The following is a 16,686-nucleotide window of genomic DNA, read 5'->3' on the forward strand; positions in this document are numbered from 1 at the left end:
AACCTTCTGGCAATGACACGTATTGATGTGCCATCCTGGAGAAGTTGGACTACCTGTGCAACCTCTGTAGGGTCCAGGTATCGCCTCATGCTACCAGTAGTGACACTGACTGTAGCCAAATGCAAAACTAGTGAAGAAACAGTCAGAAAAGATGAGGAGGGAAAAATGTCAGTGGCCTCCACCTGTTAAACCATTCCTGTTTTGGGGGTCATCTCATTGTTGCCCCTCTAGTGCATCTGTTGTTAATTTCATTAACACCACAGCAGCTGAAACTGATTAACAACCCCCTCTGCTACTTAACTGACCAGATTAATATCCCATAAGTTTCATTGATTTTATGCTATACTCTGATTAAAAAGTGTTCCTTTAATTCTTTTGAGCAGTATATATATATTTTTAGCAAACTTAATTTTCTAATTTCTATATTGTTCCTTAAACACAGAACTTGGGAAATATCAGTTCACTTAATTAGCCCAGGAGTTCAATTAAAAACAGAAGCTGGTTGGAACAAAAACCTGCAGCCACAGGGGGTCCCCAGGACCGAGTTTGGGAAACACTGATGTACAGGGTTGACTCAGTCAGAGCCATTGACTGCTGTTATCAGCTTTTGTTTTCTTCAGTCCAACAACTTGCTTCAGTGTGTAAACTGTTTCCATTTAATGAATTTATGCTATAATGTTTTGTTTTATCTCCCTCCGTCTGAGTAAAAATCAGAGTGTGACTTACTGATAATGAAGGCGGGCATTTTGATACAACTTATGGTGCATTTTACAGACTAGAGCTATGTTAGAAAGATGCCATAAAAAGGTCACCATATTTTTTAAACAGAGGCACATCAACATCTGCTTTGGTTTACAGCTTATTTAAAATCTTGTTTTTCTATTTACAAGTACTTCATATTAAATGATTTCAATATAAATGAACATTAAGCCTTTTCTATAGTATGTTTTAAAATTGTTTTTTTTAATCTTGCTAAACAATCATTACATTGCAAATATCTAAAAACACTGTTTTGAAATATAAACACAGAGTAGAGGGCACAACAGAAACTGTCCATTTTTATGGAGATTTTTTATTTTTAAGTGGTATGGCCTAAAGAAATTCTTCAATTCTTGAAAGCATCTTCAGTTGTTCATAGACACCTCCTTTCCTGCATGGTCTGTTTGGTGTCCTGCTCCATCCATTGCAACCCTCTTCTAATATTAGGTGGCCACCCAGAGGCGATGTTCAGACACCTGTTGCCAACGAAGCATGCACTACATAAATAAAATAAAAGAGAAAGCATTTCAGTTAAATGGAAATAGCAAGACATGATCATAGGGTTCATTTTATGATTTTAAATGTACAAATCCGAGGAGACTACTTTGCTTTTCAAAGTCTGTCATTCTGAGGAACCATCCATCCATCAGTTCATTTTCTTTTTTTTTTTCCCATCTTGACCTAAATTTGTAATATTTATTAGTAAACTTTTTTTCATTATTTTCTCTAAGTAGGCCAGGACAGGATGCAATAAGTAGCGCTGCTGTCTCACCAAGCCCACACCCAGGTTCAAGTCTCACACCTGTTCATTATCTGTGTTAGTCTTGCTTCTGGTTTGCACCCAATGTTTTTAGAACAGGCTCTGCCTCCCACAATCATGAAGCGTTATGCTATTGAGCGTTATGCTATTTTTTCTAAATACCTTCCATATTGTTGATTTCCGGCGCCGCATCCGAGTGGCAGCCTTTCCAGCAGCTCCGTATATGACTTTATCTTTTTACCTTTTTATCTCTATTTTTCTCTATTTCACTGATCACTTCTACCACTTTCTTTTATGTGGAATTGCTCCCTGGACACTTTTTACACATTTTTACTATTTGACATGGATTGTTACACTCCGAGAATCGCCTATTCAAGCAGTCAGCTTAAAGCACTGAAAAGAAATGCTTATGCCGGTGTGGTTCCTTATTTACCTGACGAGGTAAGAAGACGATATCGGGCAGCCGAGCGCAAAGATAAAAAATAAGATTAAATTGAGACAACTTGAGAGAAAATGGCGTTATAAACCGTCGGTGCCTTCTGTGATCCTGGGAAATGTAAACTCGCTACCAAATAAGATCGACGAACTGGCTGTGCTGGTGAAAAATGTCAGAACCTACAGAGAATGCAGTTTGCTGTGTTTTAGTGAAACGTGGCTAACGTCTATCATCCCAGATGCTAACGTGGAGCTACCCGGGTTTAGCACAGTTAGAGCGGACAGAGACGCAAGTACCTGTGGAAAGAAAAAAGGTGGAGGACTCGCTCTCTATGTCAATACAAAGTGGTGCAACTCAGGACATGTAAGCGTTAAAATCCCCACTTGCTGCAGGGACATCGAACTGTTGGCCGTAAGTCTGTGCCCCTATTACTTGCCCAGAGAGTTTGGACACGTGATTGCTGTTATTGTTTACATCCCCTCAAGCGAGCGGAGATGGCGAGTGACATCATCCATTCCGCAGTTGCTAAGTTACAAACGCAGCACCCTGAGGCACTTGTGCTAATCGCTGGAGACTTTAACCATGTAACGCTGGACAAAACATTACCTGCCTTCTCCCAGTATGTGGATTGTAACACTCGGGGAAACAGGACTATTGACCTACTATATGCAAGCGTTAAAGGCGCATACAGCGCCACCCCACTGCCTGCGCTTGGGAAAGCAGATCATAACCTGGTTCTGCTTCAGCCTCAATACAAACCAAGAGTGAGGGCTACCTACAACCACACGCTCATTCAGGAAGTGGTCCCTGAGGCAGAGCAGGCTCTGAGAGACTGCTTTGGAACTACAGACTGGGATATATTGCTGGGTCACATAGTGAGAACATTGAAGAGGCTGTTGAATGCACAACTGATTACATCAACTTCTGTATGGACATTGTAGTTCCAGTAAGAACAGTATGCTGCTATGCTAACAACAAGCCATGGATTACAAGTGACATCAAGGGCCTTTTGAACCAGAAGAAAAGGGCTTTTAAAGGTGGTGATAAGCATGAGCTGAAGTGCGTGCAGAAGGAACTCCGAGTCCAGCTCAGGGCGAAAGAGCAGTACAGGAGAAAGCTGGAGCAGAAGTTGCAGAACAACAGTATGAAGGAAGTGTGGGATGGGATGAAGATTATCACTGGCTGCAGCTCAAGCGGGTGCCGCCATCGAGACAGGCGTGGAGAGAGCAAACCAAATGAACAACTTCTTTAATAGGTTTGATCACAGTAACCCACTCTCACCTCGAGTACTGCATCCTCCAACCATCCTTCTGCTGATACCAGCATAGGTGAGACATCCCCACCCACAATTACAGCAGCCCAGGTGAGCAGAGAGCTGAAAAGACTTTGTGCCAGCAAAGCAGCGGGTCCAGATGGTGTATCGCCACGATTGCTGAAGGCCTGTGCGTTGGAACTGGGGAGTCCTCTACAGCGCATCTTCAACCTGAGCCTGGAACAGGGAGAGTCCCAGGCTTTGGAAAACATCTTGTATCACTCCTGTCCCAAAGGTATCACGTCCTAGTGAGCTGAATGACTTCCGGCCTGTTGCTCTGACGTCACATCTGATGAAGACCATGGAGCGGCTGCTGCTTCACCACCTGAGGCCACAGGTCCGCCACGCCCTCGACCCTCTGCAGTTCGCATACCAGGAGAAGGTGGGAGCGGAGGATGCCATCATCTATATGCTTCATCGATCCCTCTCCCACCTGGACAGAGGCAGTGGTGCTGTAAGAATTATGTTTTTGGACTTCTCTAGCGCCTTCAACACCATCCAACCTCTGCTCCTTAGGGATAAGCTGACTGAGATGGGAGTAGACACCTTGTGGCATGGATTGTGGACTATCTTACAGACAGACCTCAATATGTGCGTCTTGGGAACTGCAGGTCTGACATTGTGTGCAGCAATACAGGGCCGCAGGGGACTGTACTTTCTCGGTCCTGTTCAATCTATATACATCAGACTTCCAATATGACTCGAGTCCTGCCACGTGCAAAAGTTCGCTGATGACACTGCTATTGTGGGCTGCATCAGGAGTGGGCAGGAGGAGGAGTACAGAAAGTTAATCAAAGACTTTGTTAAATGGTGCGACTCAAACCACTTACACCTTAACACCAGCAAGACCAAGGAGCTGGTGGTGGATTTTAGGAGGCCCAGGCCCCTCATGGACCCTGTGATCATCAGAGGTGACTGTGTGCAGAGGGTGCAGACCTATAAATATCTGGGAGTGCAGCTGGATGACAAATTGGACTGGACTGCCAATACTGATGCTCTATGTAAGAAAGCTCAGAGCAGACTATACTTTCTGAGAAGGTTGGCATCCTTCAACATCTGCAGTAAGATGCTGCAGATGTTCTACCAGACGGTTGTGGCGAGTGCCCTCTTCTACGCGGTGGTGTGCTGGGGTGGCAGCATAAAGATGAAAGACGCCTCACGCCTGGACAAACTTGTTAAGAAGGCAGGCTCCATTGTAGGATTAAAGTTGGACAGTTTAACATCTGTGGCAGAGTGACAGGCACTAACAGACATCCATTTAATAGTGTCATCTCCAGACAGAGGAGTAGCTTCAGTGACAGACTTTTGTCATTGTCCTGCTCCACTGACAGACTGAGGAGATTGTTCCTCCCCCACACTATGCGACTCTTCAATTCCACCGGGAGTAAATGCTAACATTAATTTTATTTTAATTCTTTTCATTTTTATTACTATTTAATTTAATATTGTTTTTTTGTATCAGTATACTGTTGCTGGATTATGTGAATTTCCCCTTGGGATTAATAAAGTATCTATCTATCCATAAGTATTCAACACTTTCTCATTAATCAGGCCTGTGCCTGAGGGCATGAGTATATGTGGCCTGTGGATGTGTGCACGAGTAGACCCTCCAGAGGACTGCCCTGCTGCCATGGATATGCCTCCCCAGGCAATCTTTAACCCACTACGAAACTGCTCATGCTGAATGATGTTACAGGCAGCATAATGTTCTCCAGACCCTTTCACTTGAACCTGCTCTCATCTGTAAAAAGCACAGGGCACCAGTGGTGCATCTGCCAATCGAGCTGCATGCTGCTGGGCAGTGAGCTCAGGGCCCATTAGAGGACATGGGGCCCTTGGGTCACCCTCATGAAGTCTTTCTGGTTGTTTGGTCAGAGACATTCACACGCCTGCTGGAGGTCATTTTGTAGGGCTCTGGCAGTGCTCATCCTGTTCCTCCTTGCCCAAAGGAGCAGATACTGGTCCTGCTGATGGGTTATGGACCTTCTATGGCCCTCTCCAGCTCTCCTAGAGTAACTGCTTGTCTCCTAGAATCTCCTCCATGCCCTTGAGACTGTGCAGGAGACACAGCAAACCTTCTGGCAATGACACGTATTGATGTGCCATCCTGGAGAAGTTGGACTACCTGTGCAACCTCTGTAGGGTCCAGGTATCGCCTCATGCTACCAATAGTGACACTGATTGTAGCCAAATGCAAAACTAGTGAAGAAACAGTCAGAAAAGATGAGGAGGGAAAAATGTCAGTGGCCTCCACCTGTTAAACCATTCTTGTTTTGGGGGTCATCTCATTGTTGCCCCTCTAGTGCATCTGTTGTTAATTTCATTAATACCACAGCAGCTGAAACTAATTAACAACCCCCTCTGCTACTTAACTGACCAGATTAATATCCCATAAGCTTCATTGACTTTATGCTATACTCTGATTAAAAAGTGTTCCTTTAATTCTTTTGAGCAATATATATATATATATATATATATATATATATATATATATATATATATATATATATATGAATGTTAGTGGCAATGTGTGAAAGGCAGGTATTGTATAGAATGCCTAGGAAATCTATAGAATGAGTGACATTTTAAGCAAAGCATAAAATGTCAGTGTTACTTTAATGTTCTATATACTTTCACTAGACATTGTAAATAATACCTGGGCATTATACAGAATGACAAATGCTACTTCGGCAAAGTATGAAAAGTGTGTCATGAAAAGGCCTTTATTGAAAAGTTGTATATGAAAAGGAAATACAAAATAACACTTAAATAAAGATATTGCTCATATTTGATTTTGTAAAATTGCACAATTATACAGCGCACCTATGAAAACAGTTAGAGGAAACATTGGTCACTGTATGGTGTAGCGGATCCACAGCTCAAGTCAAACAGACCACTTTTTAAATAAATTGTCGCCACACTCGCGGCTTAGAGGGGGTGAGGTAGTGTGGCTGGAGCAGGTTCCCGGGTGAATTTGTGATGCGGGCGGTCCTCACTTAAGTGCACAATTGAGGAGTCGTCCACATCCATAGTTGATACCGGGATCTGCTGGATCCACGTCCCCGTGATAAATAACAGAAGAGTGAGACGGCTAGGGGAGAGAAAGAAAAGACGGACGGTGGTTAAGAAAGAGAGAAGGCAGGAAGTAGGGAGGAGAAAGCCTGTGCGTGAACGAGCGAATGTGCTCGTTGTAGAGAACAAATACAGCTGAACAGTGAGTCTGGGTGTTTGGCCGGCACCCTGGGAGCAGTCGGTAGTGTTCGCTCCTGCTGAACATTAGTGAAGAGCAGGAGTGACCGGAAGGAGGATGGCTCGCCGCATAAGGATGAGAAGGCAGCGGGAGTCGGGACTTGGGAAATTAACCCCCCAGCGTGAACGCCCTGGTCGCTGGGGAGCCCATGTCACCATCTGGTGAAGCCCACCGGAGCCAGGGATCGGTGAGGTGAACAGACCAGAAGAAGGCAGCAGAGAGAAGGTCAGCTGCAGGTAGGGTGACACCACTGGTGCATAGCCTGAACGGGAGAAGCAGGGGAGTCACCAGTAGAAAGGCGGCACTGGGCTTTGTTTTTAAAAGGACAGCTTCCAGCCATTGTTTTAACCTTGGGTTTTTAAGAGGATTTTTTTCTATTGTGTTTTACCTCCAGCTTTCACTTGTTTTTATTGGATTAATATATATTAAGATTTTTTAAAGCACTGCACTATTTATTTGAACTCCGTTTTGATTTTGTTGCTGTTTTTTAATAAAAGCACTTTGCACTTTTTGCACCACCTCTTTGCTTGGTTGTGCCTCACTGTCCAGCTCATTAGTGACATTACCGACGATGTTGGGTTCAAGGGCTCCCAGAAGCAAGATGGGAGCATGGAGTAGAACCCGCATCGTCAAACACTAGCATTGAATAAATACATATGTAAATTTTTTTTTTTGTGTACGACTTCATTTCATGCTACAAAGGGGGGTGATTCTTTTGTATACCCACTGTATGTATGTGTATGTACGTGTGTATATTTTATATATATATATATATATATATATATATATATATATATATAATCTTGTCATGCTTGGGTCACAGATTTACACAGAAACACAGAAGGCTGGAGATACGAACTTTATTTGAACACTGCAAACGAACATTTGTCTCTTTTTCAAAAGTTTAAACATATTCCAATACTTACAGGTGCTGTACATGCTTTTAGGTATGCGGAGTACCACGTGAGAGGTTGATCACGTGACGGAGCCCAAATAACGTAAGCAGCAATGTGAAGTTAGTCTGTCAATGTTTTTCAGGGGTTTTCCCAGGAACGTCTGTATTCTCTGAGGGTGCAATCAGCCCCCCAGCTCACACCCCCTCCCTCAGCTTTATTCACATTTTCGTGAATCAAGCGATTCTCCAAACCAGGTTCAAACAGGCATGACAATACGTCTGAGTTAATGTGCTCAGAGCCAGGTCGATGCCTGACTATAAAACTGTAAGGCTGGGGTTCATGCCCAGTCAGGATTACCCTGCACACTATATTCAGGGGGAGCAGCCCTGGACTCTGCAATATACCCCCATCCCCCACCCCCAGGGACGCTAGATGGCTGCCCCCTAGGGGTGGAGCAGAGCCTCAGTTTCCCACAGGGCTCCCTGGGATTTGGAGTTGGTTACAGCCCTGTTAGGTCCCACAGGCACCGCCAGAGGATGCTGTGTTTGGGACTCCTGAGCCCGGGTGGGCAGCATATACATCACACCCGGAAGTGCAGCCGGAACTCGGTGATCAAGCACTTCCGAGTGAACTATAAATGGAGCTAGTGACCACCACTCAGGGCCAGAGTCGGGTGGAGGAGGACAAGGTTGCCTGGGAGGATTGGTGGTGCCAGAAAGAGAACAGCAGTGCTTTGCTTTACTTGTGTGCTTAAGTGCTTGGGACTGTGTTGTGTCTGTGGGTACAGGGAAGGCGTAGCCCACAGACGAAGAAAAATACAAGTTTGTTTATTTTTCACGTGCAACCCATGTCCAATCTGTGTCGGGTCGGGCGCTATACAGCATCCATTCTTACACTATACAGTGGTGCTTGAAAGTTTGTGAGCCCTTTAGAATTTTCTATATTTCTGCATAAATATGACCTAAACATCATCAGATTTTCACTCAAGTCCTAAAAGTAGATAAAGAGAAACCAGTTAAACAAATGAGACAAAAATATTATACTTGGTCATTTATTTATTGAGGAAAATGATCCTCAATAAATATTAAGGAAAATGATCCTCTATGCATATATACTGTCACACACGTGCAGACCAGGGAGTGGTGGAGTGCACTGACCTTTTTCTCACTTCCCTGTAGACCGTTCACGGGAAAATTTTGCCTGGCCCTGATGCACTTCTATTTCTGACCATGATGATGTCCCTTCCAGTTCTGGACCCATGGATGATGTCACTTCCGGTGAAGAACTCATGACCGAAGAGACTTCCTGTTCCAGCCCTTTTGACGACGTCAAGTACGGGTCCTAACCTATGGAAGAGGACCCTTCCACTTCCACCCTTGATGACTTCACTTCCTTTACTGTCCTTTAAAGTTGCCATATTTGACTAACTTAATCAGTTCTGTTTTGGACTGCGTTCTGAACACATCAGTGCTAGCAACTTACCCATTTGCAGCCAGGGAATATTACACAGGTGGTGGCACCAAACCTTTTTATGACTCGTGTCTGCTTTTTGTGACTATATATACACATATATACACACATACTGTACATACATACATACATACATAACATACATACATACAACCAACCCCAAGTCCAATGAAGTTGGGACATTGTGTAAAACGTAAATAAAAACAGAATACAATTATTTGCAAATCCTTTTCAACCTATATTTAATTGAATACACTACGAAGACAAGATATCGAATGTTTAAACTGATAAACTTTATTGTTGTTTTGCAAATCTTCACTCATTTTGAATTTTATGCCTGCAACACGTTCCAAAAAAGCTGGGACAGGGGCATGTTTACCACTGTGTTATATCACCTTTCCTTTTAAGAACAGTCAATAAGCGTTTGGGAACTGAGGACACTAATTGTTGAAGCTGTGTAGGTGGAATTTTTTCCCATTCTTGCTTGATGTACAACTTCAACGGGGTCTCCATTGTCGTATTTTGCCCTTCATAATGCACCACACATTTTTAATAGGAGACAGGTCTGGACTGCAGGCAGGCCAGTCTAGTACCCGCACTCTTTTACTACAAAGCCACACTGTTGTAACACATGCAGAATATGGCTTCGCATTGTCCTGCTGAAATAAGCAGGGACATCCCTGAAAAAGACGTTGCTTCGATGGCAGCATATTTTGCTCCAAAACCTTTATGTACCTTTCAGCATTAAAGGTGCCTTCACAGATGTGCAAGTTACCCACGCCATTGGGCACTAACACACCCCAATACCATCACAGATGCTGGCTTTTGAATTTTGCACTGATAACAATCTGGATGGTCCTTTTCCTCTTTGGCCCGGAGGGAATGACGTCCATGATTTCCAAAAACAATTTGAAATGTGGACTCGTTAGACCACAGTACACTTTTCCACTTTGCATCAGTCCATCTCAAATCAGCTCGGGCCTAGAGAAGCTGGCGGCGTTTCTGGGTGTTGTTGATATATGGCTTTCGCTTTGCATGGTAGAGTTTTAACATGCACTTGTAGATGTAGCGACGAACTATGTTAACTGACAATGATTTTCTGAAGTATTGCTGAGCCCACGTGGTAATATCCTTTACAGAATGATGTCGGTTTTTAATGCAGTGCTGACTGAGGGATCGAAGGTCATGGGCATCCAATGTTGGTATTCGGCCTTGCCGCTTACGTGCAGAGATTTCTACAGATTCTCTGACTCTTTTGATAATATAATGGATGATGAAATCCCTAGATTCCTTGCAGTTGTACGTTGAAAAACGTTGTTTTTAAACTGCTGGACTATTTGCCCACGCAGTTGTTCACAAAGTGGTGAACCTCGCCCCATCCTTGCTTGTGAAGAACTGAGCCTTTTGGGGATGCTCCTTTTATACCCAATCATGACAAACACCTGTTTCCAATTAACCCGTTCACCTGTGGAATGTTCAAAACCGGTGTTTTTTGAACATTCCTCAACTTTCCCAGTCTTTTGTTAACCCGTCCCAGCTTTTTTGGAATGTGTTGCAGGCATCAAATTTAGAATGAGTGAAAATTTGCAAAACAACAATAAAGTTTATCAGTTTGAACATTAGATACCTTGTCGTCGTAGTGTATTCAATTAAATATAGGTTGAAAAGGATTTGCAAATCAATCATTGTATTCTGTTTTTATTTATGTTTTACTCAATGTCCCAATTTCATTGGAATTGGGGTTGTACAGTATATATATATATATATATATATATATATATATATATATACACATATACACACACAGTGCTCAGCATAAATTAGTACACCCCACTACATTTGTCAGAAAACCTTTAGTTTCCTTTCAGTATCAACATTTTCTACGAGATACTGTACTACAAAATACTCCCACAAATGCGGGCCATTGATTGCAAACAAGATTTGTTAATTTGCACACACAAAAAAGTGATTTTCCTAAAAAATTCATTCAAGCCCATGTTGCAAAAATGAGTACACCCCAATTATAGTCTTAGGAGAAAAGCCACACTTAAGACTACAAAATTCTAATTAACAGGCATTCAACCACAGGTGAGTCTAATGATTCATTTAAGAGGTGTCCAGCAGACAGGTGACTATAAAAGGGTATTACTTAACAAAGAAAAGCCCGTCCCATTTCATGCTGTCAGCAATGGGTCCACATGGAAGAGAAATGTAAAAAAATCTGAGAAAGGAAATCATTACTTTACACAAAAAAGGTGAAGGCTACAAGAAGATCAGCAAAGCTTTACATATCAGTCAAAATACTGTGGCAAAAGTGATCTAAGAAAGTTGGAAGTGCAACCATCTTACAGAGACGTCCAGGCTGTCCACGGAAGTTAACATCTCAACAGGAGCGTCTTCTGATGAGAAGGGTTGAAGAAAATCGCCATGCAAGTTCACTGCAGTTAGCTAAAGCAGTAGAAAGCCAAACTGGAGTGACCGTTTCCCATGACACCATACGGCGCACAATGCAGAGGAATGGCATGCATGGGTATCGTCCACGAAGGAAGCCTCTCCTAAAGCCCATGCACAACAAAGCACGCCTAGAATTTGCTAGGGCCCATGCTGAAAAAAATGAAGACTACTGGGACTCTATACTCTGGAGTGATGAGACAAAGATCATTGTTTTGGAACTGTATGGCGTCGTAAAGGTGAGGATTTCAAAGAAAAATGCATGGTGCCTATAGTGAAACATGGTGGTGGCAGTGTCCTTATAGGGGGCTGCATGAGTGCTGGTGGTGTTGGGGAGCTGCATTTCATTGATGGTATCATGTATTCAACAATGTACTGCTCTATACTGAAGGACAGGATGCTGCCATCACTACGTGCACTGGTCGTCGTGCACTTTTTCAACACAACAATGATCCAAAACACACATCTAAAGCATTTGCATTTCTGAAGAACAACAGGGTGAAGGTGCTTGAATGGCCAAGTATGTCTCCTGATCTGAACCCAATCGGACACCTGTGGGGAATTCTGAAGCGACAAGTTGAGCATCACTCTTCATCCAGCGTCCAGGCTCTGAAAGAGGTTATTCTTGAAGAATGGAAAAAGATAGATGTTGCAATATGTCGCCAACTTGTTCATTCCATGCCTAGAAGACTTGGTGCTGTCCTTAAAAATCACGGTGGTCATACAAAATACTAGATGTAGTAGTTTTTGTTGCGGGGTGTATTCATTTTTGCTTCAACCAATTTGAGTAAAACTGAAGATTTTGTGATCTAAGTTATATTAACCTTAATTTCATGTTATGGAGTTAAACAAGTGTTCAATAAAACTCAGCCTTGAGAAAATTTTGGAAATTGTTCTTTTGTTCATTGAGCTACTGATTAAATTTATACTTTTTAAAGGGGGTGTACTCATTTATGCTGAGCACTATATATATATATATATATATATATATATATATATATACACAGTGGAACCTCGGTTTACGAGTGTTTTGCAAGACGAGCAAAAATTTTTAATAAATTTTGACTTGATAAACGAGCGATGTCTTGCAATACAAGTAGTATGGATACACTTTGTCTGCTGAGTGTTATGTGATCACAACTGAGCTGATGGTTCTTCTCTTTCTTCTTATCTTGCTCGCTCTGTGCATCTCTCTCTCTCTTTCATCTCGCTCGCCCAGCGCGTCTCTGTCTCTCTCTCCTTATCTCGCTTGCTCGCCCAGCACGTCTCTCTCTCTCTCTCCTCTTATCTCACTTGCTCGCTCGCCCAGCGCGTGTGTGTTTCTCTCTCTCTCTGGCAATCGTCTCCTATTCTCCGTCTGAGTCTGTGTGCCTCACTCATATAGTCACATCTGTTTACTACAGCATTGTGACTGTGTGTGTGTGCACTGTGAAGTGCGAGTCCCTGTCTTGCTCCCCAAAACACGAAGCTGAGTCTCAGTACTTTAACACCGTTCCACCACATCCCAAAGATGCTCTATTGGGTTGAGATCTGGTGACTGTCTGGGCCATTTTAGTACAGTGAACTCATTGTCATGTTCAAGAAACCAATTTGAAATCATTCGAGCTTTGTGACACGGTGCATTATCCTGCTGGAAGTAGCCATCAGAGGATGGGTACATGGTGGTCATGAAGGGATGGACATGGTCAGAAACAATGCTCAGGTAGCCCGTGGCATTTAAACGATGCCCAATTGGCACTAAGGGGCCTAAAGTGTGCCAAGAAAACATCCCCCACACCATTACACCACCACCAGCCTGCACAGTGTTAACAAGGCATGATGGATCCATGTTCTCATTCTGTTTACGCCAAATTCTGACTCTATCATTTGAATGTCTCAACAGAAATTGAGACTCATCAGACCAGGCAACATTTTTCCAGTCTTCAACTGTCCAATTTTGGTGAGCTTGTGCAAATTGTAGCCTCTTTTTCCTATTTGTAGTGGAGATGAGTGGTACCCGGTGGGGTCTTCTACTGTTGTAGCCCATCCGCCTCAAGGTTGTGCGTGTTGTGGCTTCACAAATGCTTTGCTGCATACCTCGGTTGTAGCAGTGGTTATTTCAGTCAAAGTTGCTCTTCTATCAGCTTGATTCAGTCGGCCCATTCTCCTCTGACCTCTAGCATCAACAAGGCATTTTCGCCAACAGGACTGCCGCATACTGGATGTTTTTCCCTTTTCACACCATTCTTTGTAAACCCTAGAAATGGTTGTGAGTGAAAATCCCAGTAACTGAGCAGATGGTGAAATATTCAGACCGGCCCGTCTGACACCAACAACCATGCCACGCTCAAAATTGCTTAAATCACCTTTCTTTCCCATTCTGACATTCAGTTTGGAGTTCAGGAGATTGTCTTGACCAGGACCACACCCCTAAATGCATTGAAGCAACTGCCATGTGATTGGTTGATTAGATAATTGCATTAATGAGAAATTGAACAGGTGTTCCTAATAATCTCTTAGGTGAGTGTATATATATATATATATATATATATATATATATATATATAGTAATATCGATGCAAATAGACAATATAAAGGTTTGGGGTTTTTCCGGCCCCGTATATTGCAGACAATCCACAATATTTGAAAAAAGAACAGGTCAAAATATAAACAAAACAGTTCATATGCGCGACGCCTCTGGCGGCCATTTTTTAGAGGAGGGGCAGGAAGTAGAGGAATGCTGGGAAGGAACCGTGAGGGAGGATGGGACTGCGGCCTCCTACTCGCACATGCGGGACACGACCTCCCCCTTAGCCCAAGACCATCAGGTCGGGCGGACCTAACCGAGAGGTCATGGATGCGAGAGAGGGCAGCGACATTGCGTGAAGGCCGCCACGACGATAAGTGACCGCGAACTTATAGGGCTGTAAGTCCAGAAACCACCTGGTGACCCGCGGATTCGACTCTTTGTGGAGGGACATCCACTGAAGCGCAGCGTGATCAGTCACCAGAGTGAATTCGCGACCCAACAGGTAGTACCAGAGATAAGTCACGGTCCACTTAATGGCCAGGGCTTCCTCTCCACTGCCGCGTACCTGGCCTCTCGGTCCAGCAGTTTCCGGCTTAGGTACATCACGGAGTGTTCGACAGCTTCGATGCTTTGGCTCAACACGTCGCCCAGGCCTGTGTCCGAAGCATCGGTCTGGAGGATAAAAGGTCGCCCAAAATCAAGGGTCCTTAATACAGGTGCCGACATTAGGGCCTTTTTCAGGTCATTGAATGTGTGTTCCGCCTTGTCGTTCCATACCACATGCAGGGGAGCGCCCTTCTTTGTGAGATTAGTCAAGGGTGCTGCCCTTTCGGAGAAACGGGGTACGAACCGGCGGTAGTACCCCGCCAGCCCCAAGAAAGCCTGCACCTGTCTCTTGGTATTCGGATGGGGCCATACCAGAATGTCTTTGACTTTGGAACATTGGGGTCTCACCTGTCCTCGTCCCACAAGGTAGCCTAAATACTTGGGCTCCTTTAAGCCAAAAAAACACTTACGGTTAATGCGGAGGCCGACTTTAGCCAGTGTCGCGAGGACAGCAGAGACCTGCAATAGATGCTCCTCCCAGATGCCGGAATAGATAACGACGTCATCCAGGTAGGCGTCACTATAGGACTGGTGGGGCTTCAGCACTCTATCCACCAGACGCTGAAAGGTCGCTGGGGCCCCGTGCAGCCCAAATGGGAGGACCTTGTATTGCCAATGTCCACTAGGGGTGCTAAAGGCCGTCTTTTCTTTTGCAGATGCCGTTAAGGGAATTTGCCAATACCCTTTCGTCATATTAAGAGTAGTCAAGTACCGAGCCGCACCCAGCCGCTCGAGCAGGTCGTCAATGCGGGGCATCGGGTAGGCGTCAAACTTGGAGGCCTGGTTTAGACGTCTAAAGTCATTGCAGAACCTCCAGGAGCCGTCCGGCTTGGAAACGAGGACAATTGGGCTGGACCAAGGGCTATGGCTTTCCTCGATAATGTCCATATCCAACATTCGTTGCACCTCCAGTTCCACTTCGGCGCGTTTTGCCTCCGGGAGTCAATAGGGCCTCTCCCGGACGATCACTCCGGGGTCCGTGACTATATCGTGAGCAATCAGTGAGGTCCGGCCCGGTGACTCGCTACTACTTCGGGGATGGCGTGGATAGCCTGGGTTATCTCGCGCCGCTGTAGGGGTGTCAGCTCGTCACCGAGGTTAAGGGCAGACGTGCTAGCGAAAAGAGAGAGGGAGCTACGAGTGTCGGGAGGCTCGTCCCTGTACTTCCAGGGTTTTAACAAATTGACATGGTAGATCCTCTCGCTCGGTCGGCGATTAGGTTGCTTAACTAAATAGTCGGCAGCCCCTTCTTCCTTAACCTCGTATGGCCCCTGCCAGTGAGCTAGCAACTTGGAGTGGGAGGTAGTAACGAGCACCATCACCCAATCCCCCAGGCGGAACTCCCGGAGGACGGAGTTGCGGTTGTAACACCGGGCCTGCGCTGCCTGCGCACGAGTCACGTGGTCCTTTAGGAGTGGCCTGATTTTAGCGAGCCTGTCGCGCAGTTGCGCCACATACTCCAATATATTGGAGGAGGGAAGGGCCTCAGCCTCCCAGCCCTCTTTTAGTATGTCTAAAAGTCCCCGGGGTTGTCGGCCGTACAATAATTCAAAAGGGGAGAAGCCAGTAGAGGCCTGGGGCACCTCCCGGTAGGCAAAAAGCACGAGCGGTAGGAGCTGGTCCCAATTCCTACCATCGGCGCTGACTACCTTGCGGAGCATCTGTTTAAGCATCTGGTTAAAATGTTCTACCAGCCCATCTGTTTTGGGGTGGTAGACAGACGTCTTCAGGTGCTTTATTCTCAGTAATTTGGCAACCTCCCTGAACGTATCCGAGGTGAAGGGAGTACCCTGGTCCGTGAGGACTTCTTTGGGGATACCCACTCTCGAAAATAGGTTGACTAATTCCCGTGCGATATTCTTGGTGTTAGCGGAGCGCAGGGGAACCGCCTCTGGGTTTTGGGTTGCATAATCTACCATGACCAATATGTACTTGTGGCCACGGTTCGAGGATTCCAGGGGTCCTACTAAGTCCACCCCTATTCGGTCAAACGGGATGTCTATCAGGGGTATTGGGACGAGAGGAGCGCGGTCCCTCCTAGGAATCTGGTGAATCTGACATTTCGGACAGGATTGACAGAAGCGCCGGACCTCCTCGTTGATCCCGGACCAGTAAAAGCGGAGCTTGATTCTCTCCAATGTCTTCTCGGCCCCAAGGTGGGCGCCTAGGAGGTGAGTGTGAGCTAGTTCACATACCTCCCGCCGGAAGGTACGCGGCACTAGCAACAATTTCCGCAC

General features: G+C 44.9%; 1 protein-coding gene across 1 annotated transcript in view; it reads right to left on the reverse strand.

Moving 5' to 3' along the window:
* Positions 1–722: 722 nt before the first annotated feature.
* LOC120529471 (ankyrin repeat and SAM domain-containing protein 6-like) overlaps positions 723–16,686 on the reverse strand; it is a 212,395-nt gene continuing 196,431 nt past the window's right edge. Inside the window, exon 16 of the mRNA XM_039753304.1 lies at positions 723–1,256. Within this exon, the coding sequence (XP_039609238.1) occupies positions 1,228–1,256 (29 nt within the window). The 3' untranslated portion in view covers positions 723–1,227. The remainder of the gene's footprint in view (positions 1,257–16,686) is intronic.

The sequence above is a fragment of the Polypterus senegalus genome, chromosome 5 (genome assembly GCF_016835505.1).
Source record: "Polypterus senegalus isolate Bchr_013 chromosome 5, ASM1683550v1, whole genome shotgun sequence".
NCBI classification, from domain to species: domain Eukaryota; kingdom Metazoa; phylum Chordata; class Cladistia; order Polypteriformes; family Polypteridae; genus Polypterus; species Polypterus senegalus.